The sequence below is a fragment of the Solanum lycopersicum genome, chromosome 2 (assembly GCF_036512215.1).
Source record: "Solanum lycopersicum chromosome 2, SLM_r2.1".
Taxonomy (NCBI): Eukaryota; Viridiplantae; Streptophyta; class Magnoliopsida; order Solanales; family Solanaceae; genus Solanum; species Solanum lycopersicum.
In genome coordinates this window covers 53,992,200-54,016,738 of record NC_090801.1, presented here as the reverse complement: position 1 = coordinate 54,016,738, position 24,539 = coordinate 53,992,200, and the positions used below count along the sequence as shown (strand labels likewise).

The following is a 24,539-nucleotide window of genomic DNA, read 5'->3' as shown; positions in this document are numbered from 1 at the left end:
TATTTATAATTTGAAAAATTGAATTTTATAAATTTTATATTTATAATTCGAAAGATTATTTTACATCGTGGTAGGATACACACGAAACCTTCCAATAATTGATTTCATTGAATTGAACAAGATAATTCAAATAAAACAAATCGGTCAAAGAAATTCATTTTTTTGTGATAAACGTTACATGTCGATAATTTGACAAAGATGGCACTGTATTGCCTTATAATACATATTTAAATTGACTACCACTTTTTTATGTATACTTTTATCAATATATAGTTTTATTGGAGGTGGCAGAAGCATAGTTAGGTAGGGTTTATAGGTTTAGACGAATCTATTAACTTTTCATAGATTTTGTATTTATATTAAAAATTAATTAGATATATATATATATATAGAGAGAGACTTTTAACCGAATAAATTGTTTTAGAATCCCCAAACTCCTAATCTTAACTCCTCTGATCGGTGGGACTTGACATAATTAAGGTAGTTAATTGAATTAAACTTTACTTTATTATAAAATTTGAGTAGGATTTTCTTAAAAAATGATTATGTTTTTTCAAACCTGACATATATTTTCTTCAAAACATGTTAAATTCACTTATACTAATTAGACTTTATTTTAATTCTCATTCAATTTCTAATACGTATATTAGAGTCTGAATATTTTGGACTCGTTCCGAATAAGGCCCATTCTATTATGAATTTTTTCATATCCAAGACTCGAATTTAAAATTTCTAATTAAGAAAAGAATAACCTCATCCATTGCGCCACCAGATGAACAAACAGATAAAGATCAAAGCTCTAGCTAGGTAACAATACATTGAATTATTTACCTTGAAATCATTTTCAACACTATTGCGCTATTTGGCTTTATATATAAAATAAAAGGTAACATACCTAAAACGTGATACAGAGATTAAATATGATAACTCATTTATTAGCTAATCGAGTAGTATAAATAGAGGCTAAAGAAACCCAAATTTCTCCAAACAATTTCAAATTAATTTCTTTTCCATCTGCTTTTGAAAGATTAAGCAATTCTTCAGCCTTTTTTTAAATCATCAGCTTTTGGTATACTCCCTCATTTTTTTTTTTGAAAAATCATAAGCTTCTTTCCTTCTTTCTTTATATATATATATATATATATATATATATATATATATATATATATATATATTTTTTTTTTTTTTTTTTTTTTTTTTTGTTTAGCGGCTATCTTCAAAAATATTTTGATTAAATTGTGGCAGCAGAAAAAATAGTAGCGTTTTCCTATAACAAAAACTTAGAGAATCCTATAATATTTCAGTAAAAATTTATTTTTTACGCTATAATTTTTTTAATGAATCGATTTGCTGAAAAATGACTGAAAAAGTCATGTTTCAATCATATATTTCTCATTAATTCACAAATAGAAATATTCTTTATTTCTACTGTGACTACACTTAAGTAGCGTCTGTTAGTTTTGATTGTAAGTTTTGTGCAAAATTATATATATATATATATAAATATATATATATATGCATGCTAGCTTACGTGACTCTCTTTATCTTTAATTCACCCTTTTACCTTGTTATAACCGATTTATAAGCTTTTATGCATATTGCTCTATCAATTTAAGAAATCTATTTCTCTTTTCCATATATGGAAAGAAATAAATCATCATATAATAATTAAGAAACTGCAATAGAAATGAAATTATAAGAAAAGTTTGTGATGATTTTTAATGTTTTCTAATAAGTAATTTAATCAGTATGGTCAAACTATATATATTTATGTATATAATATCCTATATGTGATGACTACAACTGAATTTGTATGTAGTAATTGTTCTACTCGTAATTATCGAAACGTCGAATACAACATATAGCTCTATAGTAGGTGAGTTGTGGCCATATATATCATCTGAAAATAGCGTAAACTATTAGAGAAAACAAACATCGATTTAATTATTTTGAATTATGTTATGTCTCGATAAGTCCCCTTATGAATATTTGCTAATTAATTCTGATGAAAAATAATGGGGAATTGCAGAGAGAAGACATGGCAAACAAATCTTACGAGGAGGCCATTGTTTCCCTCCAGAACCTTATCAGGTTTGGACCATCAATCGTATCTATAGCATTATATATACATGAAATCATGAGATACTTTTTTTTTTTTAAAAAAAAGATCATGGTATCCAAAAAAGAATAAACTAATTAGATATGTATTTTACTAAATTAATCTTATTAATGATGACTTGGAACTCTAAATTGGATAAGTTAGGAGTATTCTTTCAGAGTTTCTCATAAAAACATCCTTAAATTATACCTCAAACTTAAACTGCAGCATGAAAGTCCTTCAAATACTTAAATCATCCTTCTATTAGATATCATCAAAAACTAAAAGATCTTATAAAAGAATGCTTTAAGGATATAGTTTAATTATGATTTTAACCAAAAACTCTAATACTCTACATAGTTATTAATTTCATAAATTAGATGAATAAAGTAAAATAACTATCTTTATTATGAGGGTCGAGTAATATGAAATAGAAAGAGTACATGCTACTATATTTATGTAGTTGAGCTATTTTCGAAGTTATACCACATATTTTTAATTATAATTTAAATTTCTTAAATTAGACTTATAAAAAATGATGAATTTAAGTTTTCTGCATCGATATATAATTAATATTATAAATTTGAAAGTCATGACATTTTTTACAGTGAGAAGGGAGAGCTGGGACCATTTGTAGCAGAAAGAATTGATGAAATGACAGCTGAGTTACAAACAAGCAGTAAACCGTTCGATCCAGTTCACAGGATCAAGTGTGGCTTCAATTATTTCAAAACAGAGATATATGAGTAAGCCTCTTTTTCATATTTATACATCATAGTAATATTATTTTTTTAAAAAAACATTGAAATTAAATTATAGTAATAAAAAAAAACTTAAAATGATAACTGCCTAAAAATAATATTTTGTTACGTGTATCAGCAAAAATCCAGAATTGTTTGACAAACTCAAAAAAGGCCAGGAACCCAAGGTACAATATGTTATTCAATAATTGGTATTTTAAATAATCAAGAATACATTAATAATGTTTTATATCGTTATTTTTAAATAAAGATAATTTTACATAACCAACAAACTACTGTACAGTTTTTTGTGTTTGCGTGCTCGGATTCACGAGTGAGCCCATCCCATATCCTCAATTTCCAGCCCGGTGAGGCTTTCATGGTTCGAAACATAGCCAACATGGTCCCTCCTTATGACAAGGTCATTATACATAATTAATTTTGTTAATTCTAATTATTTACCTGATTTTAATAAATTTATATTGGAATTAATCATTGTAACAGCTTAGGTACTCTGGAACTGGAGCTGCTATCGAGTACGCTGTTCTCCATCTTAAGGTAGAAAATATTCTAGTCATTGGACACAGTAGTTGTGGAGGTATCAAGGCTCTCATGAGTCTTCCAGAAGATGGTTCTGAATCAACGTACGTATCGTAATTTAAGTTATATACACTGATCGATAATACAACATGACTAATTGAAGAAATTATACGTATATGTGATGATATTTCAGTGAATTTATTGAGAATTGGGTGAAAATTGGGTTACCTGCCAAGGCCAAGGTGCTAGCTGAGCATCCGAATATAAGTTTTGAAGAACAGTGCAAATACTGTGAAAAGGTAAAATAGTGTTATGATCTCAGATTATATATAAAATTTCTGACTTCGTCACTGGAGTCCGCTAATACTGCTATTTTATTATTGATTAGATATGCATTTACTAAAAATAATGGAAATGAATAAACTGCAGGAAGCTGTGAATGTATCACTAGCCAACTTGCTGACCTATCCATTTGTGAGAGATGGTTTGGTGAATAAAACACTGTCATTGAAGGGAGGTTACTATGATTTTATTAAAGGAGAATTTAAGCTATGGGGACTTCACTTTGGTCTTTCTCATCCTTGTTCTATCTGAATTCAACTACACCATTTTTCTAGTGGGAGAATAATACACCTCTTGTTCCTTTTTTATCTTTCTTGTTGTATTCGTCTACGTAGTTTAAATGACTAAATAAAATAGAGGATAAATTCTCCCGTTTTATGATATAAGACTAGTGGTAAATTGTTTTATGTTCATTATATAAGGTATAAATAATGTTTATGTACGTTCTGCCCATTTGGGTTTGTTGTAATAATGACTCTGTACGTTCTGCAGAGGGAATTAAAATAAATTATATTGGCTCAATATATTTGTTTTACTACTAGCAAATTATATCATGACATTCGTAAAACGAAAATTCTTTTCGCACTTAATTAGTAAAACTATGTCACATGTCACAACCTGTGAACAAGACAACATTTGCTTATATGACATTACTGGTGAAGGCAATTTGTATAAAAAAAATAAATTAAACTCGCACGCGAATGTAACTTATAAAATCTTAATTTTCTATTGTTCCAATCCTCATTAGCTTAATAAAAATTATTTTAGCATAATTTATCGAACAGGGGTTAAATGATTCTAAAATTGGCCCCTTGGAAAATAATTTTACAAGTCAACATAAATAGTTAATATTAAAAAGTTAAACATTTGAAATTTACATCTACAACTGTATTTGGGTCTGAATAATTTGATGAAAATTTTTAGTTGTGGAGATCACAAAAATGACGTGATAGTTAATTTCAGATGCCACGTCACTGAATCGGCGTCCATTTTGAAAAGCTGAAACAGTCTCTGTAAGAAGAGGAACTCCCGGCCAAAGATTCTGAGATTTCGGAATTTTTCCTAACCGCCTTTTTCGGCTTCTACTCTACTTCGATTCATCGGTATTTTCCGGTGTTCACTTCACTGTAATTTGCATAGCAAGTGTGAAAAAAAGAGTGAGAGATGGGGAATTTGTGGTCGGCCGCCGTAGAACCTCCACCGCCTATTGTCTTAGTTCCGCCGCTCTTCGATTTTCCTCCTCTCGCCGCTCGTACAAGGTTATTCTAACCTCTATTCTCAAATTATCACTATTTATTTTGTTTGATATGTTTTTTACAATTTGGTGGCTCACCCTCACCCTCACCCTCACCAACAGTTATTAAGTTTAAGTTAGATAGTGAACTGATATCCTCAAATGGAATGCTAGCTTCAATTTGGGAAATCGAACTAATTTTTGCCTCTTCATCCATGATTTAGTTATATAATATGGTATTTGTGCGGTGTAGGATGCTGGAATCATCATATAACATGTTGTTTGGGAAACTGGCATTGAGATGCCTTTTTGAGGATTATTTCGAGGAAGCGAGGCATTTTAGCACCAGAATTATGCTTAAGCCAATTGATGATCCACACGTTGATTTGATTGCAACTGTATCCATCTACAGTCTTATGAATTTGGTAATGTTAGTAGCTAGTATGCGTTTTCAGTCTTTTCAATTTCTTTTATTTTGTTAATGTGCTTGTGAGCATAGGTCAGGAAAATGTTCCAAACATTTTCACACCAGAATTCACTATTAAGAGGCAAGAGCAGTTTCTACTTGAAAAGGTTTTGTTGCTGGTCAATTCGAAATATGTAGCTTTGCTATTTCGATTGTCTACAGAGAGAGAGAGGTTTAACATTTTTAAGTCAGTGGCTGTGGATTTCCATATTATCCATTATTCCTTTGTGACAATGTTTTGAACTTAGCATAATTATATGTTTTTAAGGTTTTTCGGTAATATATATATGAATGTTAAATTGGTCGAGCTGAAGTTGTAGATGCGCTATAAATGCAGTCTTCATCCTCCGCGGATTGTCAAGGTCTAGTGTGCAAAATTCACCTTCCTCAGTAGTTTATGTGTCTTCACAATAATAGTTCTCAACTTCATCAACTGATTTTCCCATGTAAAAGATTACTTTAGGCCTTGTCCCGTGTGTTCCATCAAGTTGTCTATGGACAGTATTTTGGGTATAATTTTAACATTTTCCTTGCTTCATGACGGGTTAACTTGACAAGAAACAAAGTTTTTCCTTAGCCTTCTTAGGTTGGAGGCCCGCTTGACCACAAGCCTGAGGAGAAAATTGTAGGAAATGCACAATTTCGGTGGCAAAGGTATCATTATCTTTGCTTTGATTTTGTTTTGGCTTCTTGAAGATTTCTGATGTGATTTGCATATGGTAAACTTCTTGGTTATCTCTGAAAATCTAAATTGTGTTCCAGTGATGTTGAGGATCCACATACATTTGTTGATCTTTTCGTATCAAATGATGATCCGTAAGTCTCAATCACTTCCCTAAGAATTTTTTTCCTTTAGATTGAAGAACTGCAGTACCATTGTTCTTCCATTTGCTTTTTTTCCAGGACATTGCTGATGAGATCATGTGCATTCTACCCTAAATTTGGGTTTGGAGCTTTTGGCATTTTCCCAGTCCTTTTAAAGAAAAGGTTGGTTTGATTCTGTTATAAACCGGGATCTCAGACTTGTTTGCCTAGATTTGTGAACGTGCACTGACTGACATGATCATTTTGAATGTCCAGAGTATCTTCACAAGATTATGGAGTCATGGGTTTGAGATATGGCTCATCAAATCTCTCGGTTGGAGCTACTCTTATGCCTTTCGCTTGTATGTAACATGCAATGATTAAGTAAATCTTTATGTTCATATATTCCCCGGGACCTGTTTCTACTTGAACTTGCTTTTACTAAGTTCTCTAGTCTGGACATTCCTGTATATTAGCTGCGAGTGGAATAATCTTTGTTATTCCTTGTTTAATCCAAAGTGGACTAATGAATGTTCATGCAGTGGGAGATGATGTTCCCAAAAGTGCATGGCTGGTGAGCAAAATGGGAAGATTAACCACCGGGGTGCAGTATGAATCACAGTGTAATTTTCTTGGACACTACTCACTGACTTGGTTTCCTTGGTAAAGATATAATAACTATTCAGTCACTAGAAAACAATATATACTCCTGACTGGAAAATTTGATTTTGTGCTGATTAATTCAACAAAAAGAAAAGAAAATTGTTCTTGTCCAAAAGATCCATCTGGAATTTCGTTATCCCGTGCTATATGCTACATTTTGTCTTATTTTTCCCGTATATGCGTCACATATCTGACCTTTGTCTACCAATAAAATAAGATGTGCAATACATGTTTCTAATCCTGTGCATGGAATCCAGTTGCTGTGAACATGCATGGCCACTTCACATGGTGGAAGTGCTTTAAGCTTATTTTGATGTTTTATAGTGTAAAAGCTTGGGTATCTAAGAGAAAATGTTCCTCTACAGTTCATAAATTGCTTCTTGATCCAATGATGCATGCATGCATAGTGAGTGCGAGAGAGAAGAATAACTCAAAATTCATATGGGATGGTATTTTTATTGGTTCTGTTTACTTTTGATAGTTGGTAGCAAAAGTGGCCAAAAGTTTAAGAACTTAGAAAATTGGAGCTGTGCCATTGGCTATGGAGTGGGATCAGGCAGCCCTTTGAGCCCATCCTTCAATTTTGGTCTTGAGCTTGCGAAGAGTTCACAGGTTTGTTGCATTTCCTTCTTTCAGTGGTGTGCTAAGCTCTTTTTTGTGCTAGTTTTCTGAACTGCCACAAAATCCTAGTTTTCGTTTGTTGCTGTAGACATTAGGGCCCATTTCTACACCCATTTTTGTTGGATCAGATGAATATTTTATGAAGTTGTATTGGCTAGATAGTAGTTGGTTATGAACTGACTGTTTTTGATTGTGTACTTCATATTTTTTACATGTGGTACACTTATAATATTTAATCATTTTTGCTGCAGTTTATTGCTTCATTCTATCAACACGTGGTGGTTCAAAGACGGGTATGCTTCTCTTCCTTGAGGAAATGTCATTCAGTATGTTTAGCATCGTTGTTTTTAAATGCAATTTGGATTTGCTTCAAATCAAATTATTTTTGGAGGTATTGTCTGTTTTAATCAGCAGCATGTGATGATAAAAGTGCAATTTTGCTGAACGTTCCACAAGAATCATGTTGCATAATATGCCACTAACTCCTTTTATCTTGGATTTGGATATTTGTTATAGTTAATCTGTTTTTACGCCTATTTAGTACATACAATGTGTTCTCTGGGTCTTGGCAATTAGTTTTTCTTTTCTGCTGATTTGTCAAATAGGAAATATGCATCAATTGTTTCTATGGATTTGAAGTTGTATAAACGTCTGTATAATAGAACATTCTGTAATTTTAACTATTCCTTGGTTTAAATGAGACCTCATGTATTGGATTATCTCTGCCAGTGCGGAAAGTATGCATAGTCCAATTCTTTAGGAGTGGTGTGCAACAGACAATCTGGAAAGCAAAAGAGTACACAGGAAAATCATTTGAGGTCATACCACTAATCAGATTAGAGAGGTGGTTTCGCTGTTAGTTTTCCGAAAAATACAGGGGTGATAAAAATTGTTTCTACTGTAAAAAGCTTTAATTTGAGTTCTCTGGTTTTGATGAAGATCTAATTTGAGAAAAGAAACAGAACAATGTGTGCTTTGGTTACTTTGATTTACTGCTTTTGACATTATTCTAGAAGTTTTCTGTGCTTCATTTAAGGTAGTACTGATACAAGCAATTTATGTAATATCAGGTGAAAAATCCACTAGAAGAAGACGAAGTAGTTGGAATTACTAATTATATAGATTTCGGGTTTGAGTTGCAGACAAGGTATTCTGAGATGGTGTAGTAAGCTCTAGGCTGGCCAGAGTAGAGTAGGATCTGACTTGGTTGTAAACTATTGTGGCAGTGTAAATGATGAGAAAGCTCCGGCCAGCAGCATCCACGACTCCACTTTTCAAGTTGCTGCATCTTGGCAAGCTAATAAAAACTTTTTGGTCAAGGTAATCACCTTCTGGATTCTCTTATGCATACTAACCAAAACCAGGGGTACTAATAACTGCAAATGTTACTAACACAGGGAAAGGTGGGGCCTCTAAGCTCATCTGTAGCTTTGGCATTTAAGTCTTGGTGGAAACCTTCCTTCACTTTCAATGTTTCAGGTAATAGTGATTTATGCTACACATATAACATAATCAAAGAGTGTATTTATTTTATTGTTGTTATTACTTATTTCATCCCGCCCCTGAACACTAACTGTATCACAGTATGTGCTAAAACAATATCGTGAAAGAATAATTTGACTGTTGGATTTTCATGCCAACTGGTGTCTAGATCTGCCCTTCTCATATTAATAGGTATAGATCAGAAGTGTTGAGCCTCAGTGGCTGATGATATCTTATAATCACTTTATATTGGTTGACAGCTACTAGAGATCGGGTAAAAGGAGCAACAGCCTTCGGATTTGGCATTCGTGTTGACAACATTAGAGAAGGAAGGTTGGTTATCCTTCAGTTGTATATTGAGTCCATATAATTTAGTAGACAGGCAGGAAAGGTTTACCAACTGTAACGTGTCTAGTAGATTTCATAGGAACTCGTTGAAAAGATTTCTTAGTTCTCGCTATCTTTGAAATTGCAGCTATCAAAGAGCCGATCCAAACTTTGTAATGCTGACACCAACCAAGGAGCACTTGGCAGAAGGCATACACTGGAAAGTGGGGAAGAGACCATTACTTCAATCTGATGTGAATTCTGGGAATTTTGATGGCATGCCTAGGGAACTAAGACCAATTGGCAAAATGTTGTAGTCTCAGTTCGTTTTTCAACATGTCATTCTTATAGCTTTTGAGTAGTAGCCTCAGCGGCGCCATAGCAAAAAAACTTTGTGCTATTCTTTTTGCATTATATACTTCTTGTTAGATAGTATACACATGAATTTGTTCTGCTTCTTATATAGGTGGTTGTTCCAATTCATTAAGGTAGAATACCTCGTGAACTCGACATGTTATATTCAATGTATACCTGCATTATTGTAGGTTTTGATTACCTTCATGAACTTGGCAGCTTGATGTGACAAAGAGCCTGAATACACTCGATCTCTTTCATATTAATGAAATCGAATCGAAAATTGAACCAAATTATAAATTGAGTCGAATCGAAAAAAATTCAACTAATGGTTTGGTTTGACTTGATTTGGTATTTAAAAAAAATGGACTATATATGGGTCGGTTTGATTTTAACTTAAAAAATAATTCGAGACCAAAATAACCTGACATTATATATGTAATTTTAAAATTTTATTTTATCCATAAAAATATTTACTTTGATATCATTTTAAAATACTACTTATACTATTTCATAGCTTTTATCTTTTAATTTAATATATTATTTTAAAATTCGGAGTCCAATAAAGATTATAGTTCATAGATATTGATAATTATAACAAAACTTAAAATCAAAATCAAATTAATACTAGTGCAAAAAAAAAAATCAGTTCAACACTAAGAATGACAATAATATTGAATATTTGTTCTTTAGTTTTACATTGGCTTAGACAATTAAAATACGTACTCTAATTCTAATTTTCCTTAAATGTTTAGTAATGTAACTAATACTTATCAAACTTATTTGAGCATGATTTAGTACTTTTAAATTATAATTATTTTCATTATGACTTTACAATATTTATTTTATATGATGATTTCAGTATTACTTTTTATTGAAGATTATTGTGTCATCAATACTCATCTCATATCTTGGTTATTTTTTAAAGAAACACCTTAGATAATTATATTTTGGTTGGACTAAAGAAATATTTTGAGCACGAGTTAATTATATGTTTGTATGCAAACTTTACTAAAAAAAACAAAAATCTGAAAAAATTCGAAGTTTATTAGTTTGGTTTAATTTATATATCTAAAAATTTGACAAAATAATTTGATTTGACATTTGAAAAAACCCGAACCAACCCGATAAAAAATTGAATTTTATTAGTTTGACTTGATTTATAAATTTGAAACTTTTATACAAAAAATTTAATTTGATATTTGAAAATTTTGAATCAATCCAATTATGTACACCCCTACGCTTTCAGATGCGTAATATTGATAAAAATGGAAAAATTCAGCTTGTAAGTGATTGTCTTTCAACTATTAATTGTCATTAATGAAAATTTCCATCGTCTGCAATATTATTTTTTTTTTCCTTTACAATCTAATAATAACTTTGAAAACCCTAATCTCAAACTATGCTTTAATTTTTATCTGCTCTCTGGTAGAAGCAAGAAAGTAGAAATATACTACAACAAGCGATAATTATTTAGCGATATAGTAATAAATATAACATTTCTAACCAGTGTTTAGTAAAAATTTTAGCGACTCTAAATATGGTAATATTAATTAAATATTTTTACGACAATACATATTAAAAAAAGATCTCTTCTTGTTGCGGTGAATTATATGGACTGAAAAGATGTGGGCAATGTAAGTTCAGTCTAAAGTTGGGAATTTTTCGTTCAATCTTTGGAACCTTTGAATGATAAAAAGTGAAAACTATAGAGAAAAGAAATTAAAGTAATGGCATATGCAAAAAGGAAAATTGAAGGAATAACTTGTCATGCACGTACATGTTTACATTATTCACTCTGCATGCATAATTTTTACTTATTTAAATTGTTTCTTATTTATGAATCCATCTCCTAATTAACTTTCTTTTGTATTTTAATAAAATAATAATCAGTTTATTATACGAGTTCGGAGCCTAAAGGGTATAAAATATTAATAAAAATTTTAAAACTGTATATTGAATTTTATATTAACCAAAACGGCAAAATCGCTGGAACAACAGCGATTTACTCCACCGGAAAAAGCAAAATCGTTGCTACTGTAGCGATTTTGCAAAATGTGATTTTTTTTTAAAAAAAGATTCAAATCGCTACCTTGACAGCGATTTTTAAATTTTTTTAGATCCATTTATAAAAAAAAATTAAAGAAAATCTCTGCCTAGCAACGATTTTTAATTTTTTTTTTTAAAAAAATTTTGTTTGAAAATCGCTGCCTTTGGCAGCGACTTACTTTTTTTTAAAAAAAAAAATTGAAAATCGAAGAATTTTTTTTTTCAAAAAAAAAATTATCGCTGCCTAGGCAGCGATTTTCAACAATTTTTTTTTAAAAAAACAAAATTGAAAATCGCTGCCTAGGTAGCAATATGATTTTTTTTTAAAAAAAAATAATAATCACATTTCCAAAATCGCTGCTACTTTTTTTCGGTGAAGTAATTTACCGTTTTGATTAATATAAAATTTTATATACCATTTTGAAATTTTTGTTAATATTTTATATCCTTTGAGCTCCGATATCTTTATTATACGTACCCCTTTTATTTGTTAAGTTTTGAGATACTCAAAAACATTTGCGTAACTCTATGATTAGTGAAAAGGAGTTACATTTCATATGTGCCTCTTTTCTTCAGTTAGTTTTTATTTAATTTTTCAATTTGTACCTTTAATGATGGAGATGTTATAGTCACAGAAATATCATTATGACAAGTTTGAAACTTGTAGCACAAATATTTTCTTTTTATAAATAGAGGGTTTAATCAAGATATCACGTAAAATAAAATTGAAACAATAATAATTTAGATTATTAAAGCAAGCTTCGTTCTAGTAGTCACTGGCTTGCCTTTTGATCGCTAATAAAATCGTATTTTAATTTCTAGCTCCGCAAATAGTATATATGGATATCCTTCAATATTCACATATACACGAGTCCACATCCACTCTCATTACGTACACGATTAGTGGTGGCTTGACTTTTGACCGTTTTGATTTTTAATTTTTGAAGAATCTTATGCTTTCTAACTTTTTATTTGTTACGTAACCAATCGTTTTGTTAAAGAGAGAAAAAAAAAACAAAGGAGCCATGTCGAAGAGAATAATTGTCTGTATATACTTTTTTGTATTTTTAAAGATTTTTCCAAAGAAATATTTTCAGTTAATTGTCTTTTTCTGTCATCAACACTTCATTTAAGCCCGCAAATTTTCATATCTATATGTTTGTAATTAAAGTTTGGTATTACTTTCGTGGTGAAATTTCAACGATAACTATTTCATCAATTAAAAGCAAAAGTCCGAGATTTTAAAGAGAATGAATCAAATAATTACAATTTTTTATTTACGATTTTGATTATTCATCCTCACTGTCAACGTATCGTTTCAACCCTAATTCCAATGCGACCCACCACCCACTCCTTTACAACAAAAATGATTATTAGCAGGAATTAATTTGTCATTAGATATGTATTTAAAGTGACAATTGACACTTTTTGTACATGTCTGAAAATTCTTTAGCGACGTTGGTTCTAGTGACACTTAACTAATACCGATAAAAACTTTAACATTCTTTATTAATTTTAATATTTAATGCTGCTAAAAATTATTTTAATGAAAAAAATATATAAAAACCTAAATGTTCTCTGACATATTCATTCATATTCGTAACGTGAGCAATTAATTGACAGCGATAAGGATAAAGAAAGGGAATAAATTTTGAAAAGACATCGATCATCAATTAGGTTTGTTTAATCTATGAAATCAGAATTTAGATATATATGGATATTTTTTATGAGATTTGCAATTTCACCTTCTCTGTGGAATAGCTTCGATGAACACAATTATTTCTAATTTTATACCATTTTAGTGCAATATTTTTTTTTAAATTTATTTTTGCATTATTTTAGTTATAAGCCTATTTTACAGATAATAATTGGAGATCATGATAATTTACCAAAAAATCATTGCAAGAAATTATTAGAACGATTATATTATGTGAATGATTAAACTAATTTTCCTTTTATATTCAGCTAACTTAAATATTTATCAATTAAAGTGTAGTTTATGTCGACTTAAAAGTGTAGTTTATGTCGACTTATTTTCAAGTAATATATGACTCCACTTACCAAGATAGCTGTAGTCATTTTCGAAAAGGATAAATAACTTTTTTTATGTACTTTTTTCGTTTATAATTGTTTGATAGATATATTCAAATTGAATGTTCAAAATTAATTGTCAATTTAAATAATTAAGAAATAATTAGTCATTTTTTTAAATTTGCCCTTAATGATAGTGTAATTCATTTAAAAAGTTATGTAGACTTTTGATATTCTTGGTATAGTAGGATTATATTAGTCAAATTACACGTTGTATATCTTGAGGGTGTGCACAGTTGCGGAGCCAGGATTTTTAATAAGGGGTTCAAAATTCATAGAAATAGACACACAAAGTTATCGAAGGGGGTTCGACATCTACTATATATACATAAAATATTATTTTAACCATGTATAAATAGTGTAATTTTCCGTCGAAGAGGGTTCAGATGAACCTCCTTGTATCAAGATAGCTCCATCTCTGATTATGCATGATCTTATCATGACAACCAATTGTGAACGGAATAGTTTAAAAATGATTGGATTATATTTGTCCTTTCTTTCAATTTTTTTGGGCTCACAAACGCCTTAATGTACCAAAGAAAAAAAAGAATACAAGGGAAATGGTCCCAAGTCTCAAGAATCTACTGAATTACAATTGTTCTTTGTAAATCACTAAATTTACATCTTTTTTTTTCTAGCAGCATCCATAATATACGAATATATTAAGTGGGGTCTTATTTTGGTCAAAAAGATAAAGAGTTGAATAAATAGAGTGACTACTAGTATTTGTTAGTGAAAAAACAATAGAGGTCAAGGTTTGACAAAATATCTTATGGTGAAAATCTTAGACAAAGAGAGAGAGGGAAAAAAATCTGATACTATCTTAGATAATCATGAATATGATATTTTAGGCATCTTAGATAATCACGAATTTAAGATTTGGGCAAGTAATACCCAATCACATCCAGGATTCATATGACTTTAAAAAAAAATTTAGCCGTTCTATTTTTTATATTTAGTAATAATGTTATTTTAAAATACACGTTTTCCTTTTAATAAAATGATTTCAGGTCCTATAAATATTTATGATTTATTTTAAAGTAAATTCTTTTTTAAAGAAAATTCTTAAATTCTATGTCAAGTTAAGTTAACTCATATAAATTGAAATAGAGATATTAAAATTGAGTAGGATTTAAAAAGTATTATTATAGTATAATTCACGGAGTTATTGTAATATATAGTATGCTTTAAAGTATTATTATATTATATAGTATGATTCACATATCTCGTTAGTTTAGGAGTTAATTATTCAGATTCACGTTAGTTTAAAATATTATGATTTTTATTGAATTTTAAACTTTCGATACATGAGTCAAAATTAGGTGTAATTTATTGGATTTGCTTGTGTCTGGCTCTCTCACTCACTTCTCTCGTATCTCACTCGTCATTTTCGTCTCTTGCTCGTTTCTCTCTCTCTGTCTCTCAATTATATGTACCTAGTGTGATTCATATGAATATAGGAATCTCACTCGTCACTTTCATCACTTGCTCTCCTCTCTTACTATTTCGGAATCTCATATACTATACCAAGTGTGATTCATATATATCTAATTACCTCGATCGCTCATCACTTTCCTCTCTTGCTCAGCTCTTTCTCTCTGTGCCGGTGTTTTCATATACATATATACCTAGTATGATTTATATGTATCTAGAAATCTCGCTCGTCACTTTCCTCTCTTGTTCGCCTCCCTCCTATCTATCTCTCCTTATTTGGCTCGCTTTTCTCCATGTATCTACTATCTCAAATATATTATATTTAATATGATTCACATGTATTGGCTAAACATAAAATCAGTCGTACTCCGACTTTAACCATCCTACGTACACAATCCTTATCACAATTAAACAGTGAAAAAAGAATAATAACTTAGGAAATTGTTACAGTAAGCTATGACGTAATATTTATAATGCTTTTGCCGAAAGTACTTCCCATTTTTACCTTAGTGCATTATAACGTGCATTAAAATTTCCAATTTCATATCCCTTTATATCATATAGTATACAAATATTCTTTATATCAATATATCTTGGTCAACCCAAATAACATATTAACGTTAATTTTGACTTTTCTGAAAGGACATGTACGGTCTAAATTAATTTTAACTTCAAGAAAGATAAATATGTATCAATAAATAAAGCATTTATTCTGATCACTTCATATATTAGAAGATATTTGCGTGTCTAAAATAAAGCCTCTGCTGCAACTCATGAATTTACAACCACAAACTATGGCATCTCATTCATTCCTGACTTTTAACTTTTTACTCGAGCAGATGTTATGTTTAAGGATGATAAAATTAATTTATAAAAATATAATTTATTTAAATTATTTGAATTTGATCGTGTTAATGATTTGTTCACATATTTATAAGATCAGTCTATTTCAAGCCATCTAAAAGTTATAGGCTGATTTGAAATATATACGTAGCTATCAAATAGATCTATGAAAACTATTGTCAAGATATTTTGTTAACTTCTTTTGTTTGATGAATTAAAAATTATTTTTTAGAAAACAATTCAACTGGACATAATTGGACATCACTAATTATGTATGAACAATTAATAGCTTACCTATTATTATTTCATTTTATTTTAATATATATATATTATAGTTAGGTTACACAAGAGTCGAATAACAAATATATTACTTAATGTTTACCTATATAGTCGTTAAATTTAGAAAAGGAATAAATGAATTGTATTGACGCGTAAAATTTAAATAAATTCTTTAGGACCTTAGATATGAGTGGTCTTGCTGATTCTAGGACATGGTGTTGTCAAATATTCTAGTATATAGCCAGATGTGGAGCTAGGTGGTTCGTGGATTCGATCGAATTCAGTAATTTTTTTTAGATTTTGTATTTTTACTAGAAAATTAAATAAACATATATGTATGTTAACTTGTGCCCCCTAGCAAAATTAATTGATGATTCGGTGGTAAATATGAAATTGTGAAAATGTTTTTCACGCTTATATTGTGGGTTTAAACCTCATTGTAAATAAAAAAAAAAGGATAATTATATAGAATGACAAACTAATAATATAAAATAAATATAGTAGGTACCGTTTGATTTATTTGTGTTTCATAGCAAGCTGTTTGTCAGTCCTCTCTCCTTCATATCTCGCTCGTCACTCTCCCTCTCTCGCTCGCTTCCTTCGCTCGCCTCTCTCGCTTTATACAATAGAATTGTATAAATTGTGTTTCTAATTGTATAAAGCGAGAGAAAATTGTATATACACAAGCTAATATATATCTCCGTCTTATACACTTATAATACGTGAAAGTTGCCAAAAAAAACTCCAAACTCTTTACTCCGCCTCTGAGTATACCCCAGTAGTGGGGTCCCAAGCATTTTGATTACTACAAGGTTTTTCATTTTGCATATTTAACCAATCGAGCTATATATGTATTAATTAATTTAAAATCTATATTGTATACAAGATTTTTTAATAATGTAGCATAAAAAAAAAGTTTCAGAGGCTTCATCTTGTGTTACCTATATAAATACCTTGATGCCCTTTCAACTATTCTCACCCATCTCCCTTCTATTTTCACTTTTCAATATTTCTGTCATGGACCATAGAAATGAGTTTTCTGAGACTCTTAGGTACTATATCTACATATATAGTTTTTGTTTTCCCCAAAATTTTACTAATTGACTTGTTTTTGTATCTTATATACTAATATGCATATCATTCACGATAGCAGTATTCATTCAAATTGATTTAAGATTCTTATAGTACTATATATCAGGGAATTTTAATCTATGATGGAAGGTTAAATAATGTTTTATCACATCTAACATTGCTTACCTTATATTACAAATGACTAGATCGCGTAAATTTATTTATAATGTCAGTATATAGAACTTTAACCCCTCTAAAAATTCATGGAGTACAGGAACAAATGTGCAGCATGCTATAGGCAGTTCAACAAAATGGAGCATCTAGTTGAACACATGAGGATATCTTATCATTCAGTTCATGAACCTATGTGTTTGATTTGTAGAAAACATTGTCGATCTTTTGAATCTTTGAGAGAACATCTCATTGGTAATCTTCTTTCTTTTTTCCTTCCTAGCAACAAGTTGCAATAGTATTAGTTTGCAGAAGGGGGTTCGTGGGTTTGGACAAAAAAAAAATATATATATATATATATATATATGTATATGTATATATATTAACCTGTGAACTCTCTAATAAATTTGATTGACAGCTTAGTAGTAAGAAAGGGGTGGTGAAAATGATTTTCACGCTAATGGTGTGGCTTCAAACCCCACCATCAAGCATGTTTGCAATATTTTTGTCCTGAAATTTACAACCCCAAAATTCTAATCCTGGCTCGGCCTCCGAGTCTAGTTAACTTTTTCTTCTAAATTAGTCATATAATTGTATTTTAGGGCCATTGCCAAAGGCTGAGTGTGAGAAGATTTTCAAGGAACGAGGATGTGATATTTGTTTGACACTCCTTGCTAGCCGGAATGCACTAAGGACTCACAAGGAATCATGTCAACTCTCACGCTCAAATAATGTATGTATACTTATTCCAACAACACAACGAACATCAGTTTATTTTAAAATAAAAAAGATATAATAGATTTTTTTTTTTCAATTTCTGGTTATTTAGCATTACCCTTTCTCAAATACTCGTAGTTTTATACATTTGTTAATTTTCAGGGTTTGCTCTATCGTATGACTAGGTTGGGATTAGGTTTTCAAGATGACCTAAAAATTAGCAATAGTCAAGGAAAAGTTGTTGCTCTTTCTTGCAAAATGGTAGGTGGTGGCAACGATGGCTCTCTTCATCTTTGTGCAAGAGTTTGCCTAATTGATGAACATGAAAGAATCCTCTTTGAATCCTATGTTGCACCAAATATTCCCATCACGAACTATAGGTAATTGTCGTACACCAGTAATTAGTGTATTAAAGTTTGATTAATTAACATAATATAGACGGGTTGATCAAATGTTTAGGTATGAAATATCGGGGATTAGGCCAGAATACATGAGAAATGCAATGCCATTGAAGCAAGTATCGAGAAAAATTCAAGATTATCTTTGTAATGGTGAACCTATTTGGCAAATTCGTACTAGAAGTGGAAGGGCTAGGATCCTTGTTGGTCACAATTTGGATCATGATTTAAAATGCTTAGAAATGGACTACCCAACAATAATGTTAAGGTAAGTCCTTTAATTGTCGAGTTTACACAACATACATGTATAAATAATAATTTGATAAATAAGACAACTAATTAAAATATATTTTACGTAGGGATACAGCAAAATACCCTCCACTAATGAAAACAAGCAAGCTGAGCAACTCACTCAAGTACTTGAGCAAAGCTTATCTTGGGTACGTACGTACGTACGTAAATACTTTAAATTGTTAATTATTGTGACCTTTTATATACTCCAGTTTCTAAATATAAAAAATTATATCTAAATTCACACGAGACATTTGTTAGTTTAACCTTGGTACTAATAAGAATCAATCTTAATTGTCTTGTAATTGAATAGATATGAAATTCAAACAGGAGTTCAAGATCCATATGATGATTGTGTTGCAACAATGAGGTTGTACAAGAGAATGAAATCACAAGCTCATATAAGGGAGAATTATCCACTTGCAATTGACCCACAAAATCGTAATAATTTTGCATCATGGAAGGAAAATGAACTTGTGAAGATGATGCCTTCACAATTACTAGAAATCTCACGATCTGATTATTATTGTTGGTGTTTGGATTCCTAAGAAATTCATCAATTTATTTATAGATTAAACCATGCTACTCTTTATTAAACAACATTTACTACTTAACTTATTCAATAATGTAATAGTATTACTTTTTATTATTACTACGTCTTTGAGTTGTTTTGGTTTTTGATATATAGTCCTTAATGTATGAAAAAATATGACCATTTTGATTTTTTGTCCATTTTTATTTGTCATGTTACGCTTTTTCAAAAGTTAATTTAATTAATTTTTAAAGTAAAATTAGATTACATTAATTTAATATTTTTTGATTTTTTAGATATTCAAAAACTATACGAAAAGTTCTATAAATTGCAATTTTTTTACATATCAATATAATGAAAATATACCTCGTAAAATGTTGGTCAAATTTTTATATTTTGACTATAAAAAATGAAATCATGACAACTAATTGTGGACGGAGGAAGTAGTACTTTCCATTCATTTTTATTTGTCATGTTACGCTTTTCGAAAGTCAATTTGACACATTTTTAAATTAAATTAAATTACATTAATTCGATATGTTAAACAAAAAATTTAGTTATTCAAAAAGTATTCTAAAAGTACTATAAATTATAATTTCTTACATATCAATATGATAAAAAAAAAATACATTATAAAATATTTATCAAAAGTCTTATAATTTGACTCTAAAAAGATAGAAACAATAACGATTAAACGGAGAGAGAAAGTAGAATTTTACAATTGCTCCGTATTAGTCTTTGTGAATACTTTTATTTATATGCATTATAAGCCATTAGGCTTTATGTCCCCCCTCCATTTCGTTAAAAAAATTATTCTCTCCGTTTCTTTTTTATATATCATTTTTTATTAAAAATAATTAAATTAAAATACTTATTATTTTATAAATTAATACATAAATTATTATATTCTTCCTATTATATTCTTGATGAAGTAATTAATATTGAAAATATATAATTTGACAAACCTAGGAAAACTAAGTAATTAATATTCATTAGAATACTTCACACATTGATTAATTAGTCTCTTCTATCATTATTCTATAAAATATGCTTTTTGAAAATAAACCAAATTTTTTTAAATAGTCATCCAAATGCATTTTAATTTTTGAAGTCTAACATATTCATAATGAAAAGTCAACTTAAAAAAGACATTAAATAAGGATATAAGGGTAAAATTATTTAATTTCTTAATACAAATGCAACTAAAAACGTGACATAAAAAGAAACGAACGAATTAACAATTTTCTGCTAAAGTTGACAGACAAATTTAACTTTATATTAACAGAAACTACTAAATTTACAGTTAAAAGATCAATATAAGTACATTTTAGGTAAACACTACACTCTCTTTGTCCTTAATTACTTATCCATTTTTAAATTGACACACTTATTAAGAAAACAATACTTAACATGGTAATTATACTATTTTATCCATATTAGTTATGAACTCGGTGAATTAAAAATTTAAGCTTTTCTAAAAATTATACATTTTTAAAAGTAATTAATTAATAATTTGTCAAAATAAACAAGTAATTAGGTCAATTAAAATAGGTAACAGAGAGTATTTATTAAGTGGTATAAACCAAGGACAAAAATAATTGAACCTCTATACATTACTCCCTCCATTTCATATTAATTAAATTTTTGAAGTATTTTTCATTTTTCAAATTAATTTAATTGATCAATCTTCAAAATTATTTTTAAAATTTTCTTTCAATTTAACCTTTCATTGAAATTTTAAATTTTCAATATGATTGACTTCAATAAATTTGACAATAATTAATAAGGGTAAAAATGAAAAATTATATTTAATTTATGTTTTAATCTACTTTTTTTAAAGGCGTGAAATACCTTAAAAATTCAATTAATATGAAACGACGAGTGAGACACATTTTGACCATTGTCTCTCAAATATTCTAGAATAGCCCAATTGACCCCAAGCATTTTGACTACAACGTAACGGCTTTCTGTTTTGGATTTTTAATTTAGTCCATATCTATTAATTATTAAGATACTATCTAATAAAAGTGAAATTTTTAATGCATTTGACTATTTACAGATTATTGCTTAATTAGCACTCAAAAAAAAGAAGTCAAGGCTTTGTCTTCTGTTACCTATATAAATACCTTGGTATGTCTCCTCAATTATTCTCACATTTCATTCTTCTCTATTCAATTTTTAATATTTCTTAAGCACTATTGTTGTTTTCATGGACCATAGATATGAGATTTCTCAAACTCTCAGGTAATATAAACATGTCTTTTTACAAAATTTTACTAACTTGTTTTTGTCTTTCAAATGGATTTATATCATATATATATATATATATGATTTTCTTTACAATCAGTGAATTTTAATCTGTGAAAATAGATTGATTAAAATTTTATTATATTATATGTATGATTTTCTTTACTATCAGTAAATTTTAATTTGCAAAAATAGATTGATTAAAGTTTTATTATATTTAACTACACTGACCATGTGTACAAATGTTTTTTCTTTATAAGTCATCACTTTAGGTTGTGAAACTTTTGGTGCGGCCGTGGGATAAGCTTTAACCCCTTACTTGTCGATATATAATAAAACGTTACAAAAAATTAGAGGAGACATGGACCTTACCTCTAATCTATCAGAGGAATTAATACAAATTGTAGCGTAACACCCAAAAAATCGATGAGAAGGAGTAGCTTATGCATAGTTGTCAAAAATCATATTAATTTTATCAAAAAAAAAAAAGAATTACTCTTTTTATATCTCCTCCTCTTTGAAGGGAGTTGTCATTCGATTTAATAGATTTAAATTTTTAACTTCGCTTGATAGTTAATGATATGAGAGGCAGAAGGTTCCAGATCCACTAGATTGGCTAAGTGGAACAGCTTTCTGTTTTGCATATTTAATTTAGTCAATATATATATGTATCTATTAATAATTAAGATACAATTTTATAAAAGTTAGATTTTTAATGTACTTGATAATTTACAAAATCTTGCTTAACTAGCACTCAAAAAAAATTTAGAGGCTTCATCTTCTCAATTAAATTTTTATTATTGCTTAAGCACTACTTATAATGTCATGGACCATAGATAATGAGACTTGTCAAACTCTCGAGGACTATAAATATGTCTTTTCACAAAGTTATTTTACTAAACGTATTTTTATTTTATTCACGATAGATATACTCTTTTAAATAGATCATTTTATTTATCTACGATTTTCGTCATTACAGGAAATGTGCAGCATGCTATAAGACGTTCAACACAATGGAGTCTCTAGTTGAACACATGAGGACATCATATCATTCAGTTCATGAACCTATGTGTTTGATTTGTGAGAAACACTGTCAATCTTTTGCAGCTTTGAGACAACACCTTATTGGTATATAAAAATTCTAGCAAAAAGTCCTAATTAGTCAAATGACTTGTGTAACATAATTATACATTGCTAACAAATTTTTTTCTCTATTTTTTTTTTAATTTTAGGGCCATTACCAAAGGCAAATTGTGAGAAGATTTTCAAGGAACTAGGATGTAACATTTGTTTGTCACTCTTTGCTAGTCGTAATGCTCTAATGGCTCACAAAGAATCATGTCCATTGTCACGCTCAAATAATGTATGTTTATTCAAACTCCGCAACTCATCCATTTGATCGTACGTTCTATTTTTCTCAGATCCTTATAGTTGTGTTAATTTAATTTTTAGGGTTTTCTCTATCGTGGGCTTCGAAATGACTTAAGGATTGACAATATGCAACGAAAAGTTGTTGCTATTTCTTGTAAAATAGTAGGTGGTGGCATCGATGGAGCTATTGACCTTTGTGCTAGAGTTTGTCTAATTGATGAACATGAAAGAATCCTCTTTGATTCCTACGTCGAACCAATTAGGCCAATCACTAACTACAGGTAATATTGATGTACTAAGGTTTTTTTTATTAATAAAATTGATATAGACAAATTGAATAATAAAGTGAATGTTTAGGTATAAAACATCGGGGATAAGTCCTCGACACATGAGGGGTGCAATGCCAATAAACCAAGTAACAGGAAAAATTCAATATTATATTTGTAACGGGGAACTTCTTTGGCAAATTCATGCTGGAAGTGGAAGGGCTAGGATCCTTGTTGGTCACGATTTGGATCGTCTTTTTAAATGCTTAGGACTCCAATACCCATCAGTAATGATAAGGTACGTGATAACTGACAACGATCAATAACCTGATAAATTATTGTTTGACTCTTCTTCAAAAAAAATTTTAAAAAAATTTGTATGAAGGGATACTGCAAAATATCCTCCACTGATGGACACAAACAAGAATAGCAATTCACTCAAGTACTTGACCAAAACTTATCTTGGGTACGTATGTACGTAAACATTTTGAATTATTAATTATTGTTAGATGAAAACTTCAATCTCAAAAATTAAATTAAAATTATGTTGTGATGAATAGGTATGAGATTCAGACAAGAGTTCAAGATCCATATGATGATTGTGTTGCAACAATGAGGTTGTACATGAAAATGAAATCACAAGCTCATAAAAGGGAGGAGTGGCCACTTGTTATTGACCCAAAAACTTGTAATATTTTTGGGTCATGTAAGCAAAGTGAATTTGAGAAGATGACACCTGCACAATTGTTGGAAATCTCAAGGTCTAATTATTATTGTTGGTGTTTGGATTCCTACATAAATTGATGTAGAGGGAGGGGAAAAAAAACTCTATTAGACAATGTTTTACTATTTATTTATGCAATAATGTAATAGTTGTTCTATTTACTGTTATTACTATTATTTAGTAAACATGTACTCTTCTTTATTTGGTGACATGAGATTCAATGATGATGTTACAATTTTATTTGGCATTATTTATATTTTATACATGATAAAAGTCAAAACATACATTTATCAAAGATGTGTAAATGCGTCCTCTCCTCATGTATCCCACTTGAGATATTTTGAGTCTACTCATTTGTCTAAGTCATATATATATATAGAGAGA

The 24,539-nt window shown here is 29.6% G+C and overlaps 3 protein-coding genes across 4 annotated transcripts; all 3 read left to right on the top strand.

Moving 5' to 3' along the window:
• Positions 1-1,004: 1,004 nt before the first annotated feature.
• Positions 1,005-4,244, top strand: ca3 (carbonic anhydrase). Of its 2 annotated transcripts, none has more exons than NM_001246918.1 (8): positions 1,005-1,069; positions 2,030-2,091; positions 2,707-2,844; positions 2,978-3,026; positions 3,143-3,259; positions 3,343-3,482; positions 3,572-3,677; positions 3,808-4,244. In NM_001246918.1, exons 2-8 carry the CDS (start codon positions 2,039-2,041, stop codon positions 3,970-3,972), a joined length of 768 nt encoding a protein of 255 aa, NP_001233847.1. In that variant the 5' UTR covers positions 1,005-1,069; positions 2,030-2,038; the 3' UTR covers positions 3,973-4,244. The 2 variants fall into 2 exon arrangements, with proteins under 2 accessions (NP_001233847.1, XP_069149198.1); XM_069293097.1 differs by lacking the exon at positions 1,005-1,069 and adding an exon at positions 1,190-1,876 and having other exon boundaries at positions 3,808-4,242.
• A 145-nt stretch (positions 4,245-4,389) lies between these two features.
• Positions 4,390-9,872, top strand: LOC101258818 (uncharacterized). The gene is made up of 14 exons (XM_004233283.5): positions 4,390-4,979; positions 5,208-5,352; positions 6,007-6,074; positions 6,183-6,236; positions 6,324-6,407; positions 6,501-6,586; positions 6,767-6,847; positions 7,369-7,499; positions 7,760-7,801; positions 8,579-8,655; positions 8,735-8,828; positions 8,906-8,987; positions 9,251-9,323; positions 9,466-9,872. The coding sequence occupies exons 1-14, from the start codon at positions 4,885-4,887 to the stop codon at positions 9,632-9,634; spliced, it is 1,281 nt and encodes a 426-aa protein (XP_004233331.1). The 5' UTR covers positions 4,390-4,884; the 3' UTR covers positions 9,635-9,872.
• A 7,829-nt stretch (positions 9,873-17,701) lies between these two features.
• LOC101259115 (RNA exonuclease 4-like) lies at positions 17,702-19,605 on the top strand. Its single transcript, XM_026029101.2, has 6 exons — positions 17,702-17,864; positions 18,212-18,342; positions 18,489-18,706; positions 18,786-18,992; positions 19,084-19,164; positions 19,329-19,605. The coding sequence occupies exons 1-6, from the start codon at positions 17,702-17,704 to the stop codon at positions 19,561-19,563; spliced, it is 1,035 nt and encodes a 344-aa protein (XP_025884886.2). The 3' UTR covers positions 19,564-19,605.
• Positions 19,606-24,539: the final 4,934 nt, after the last annotated feature.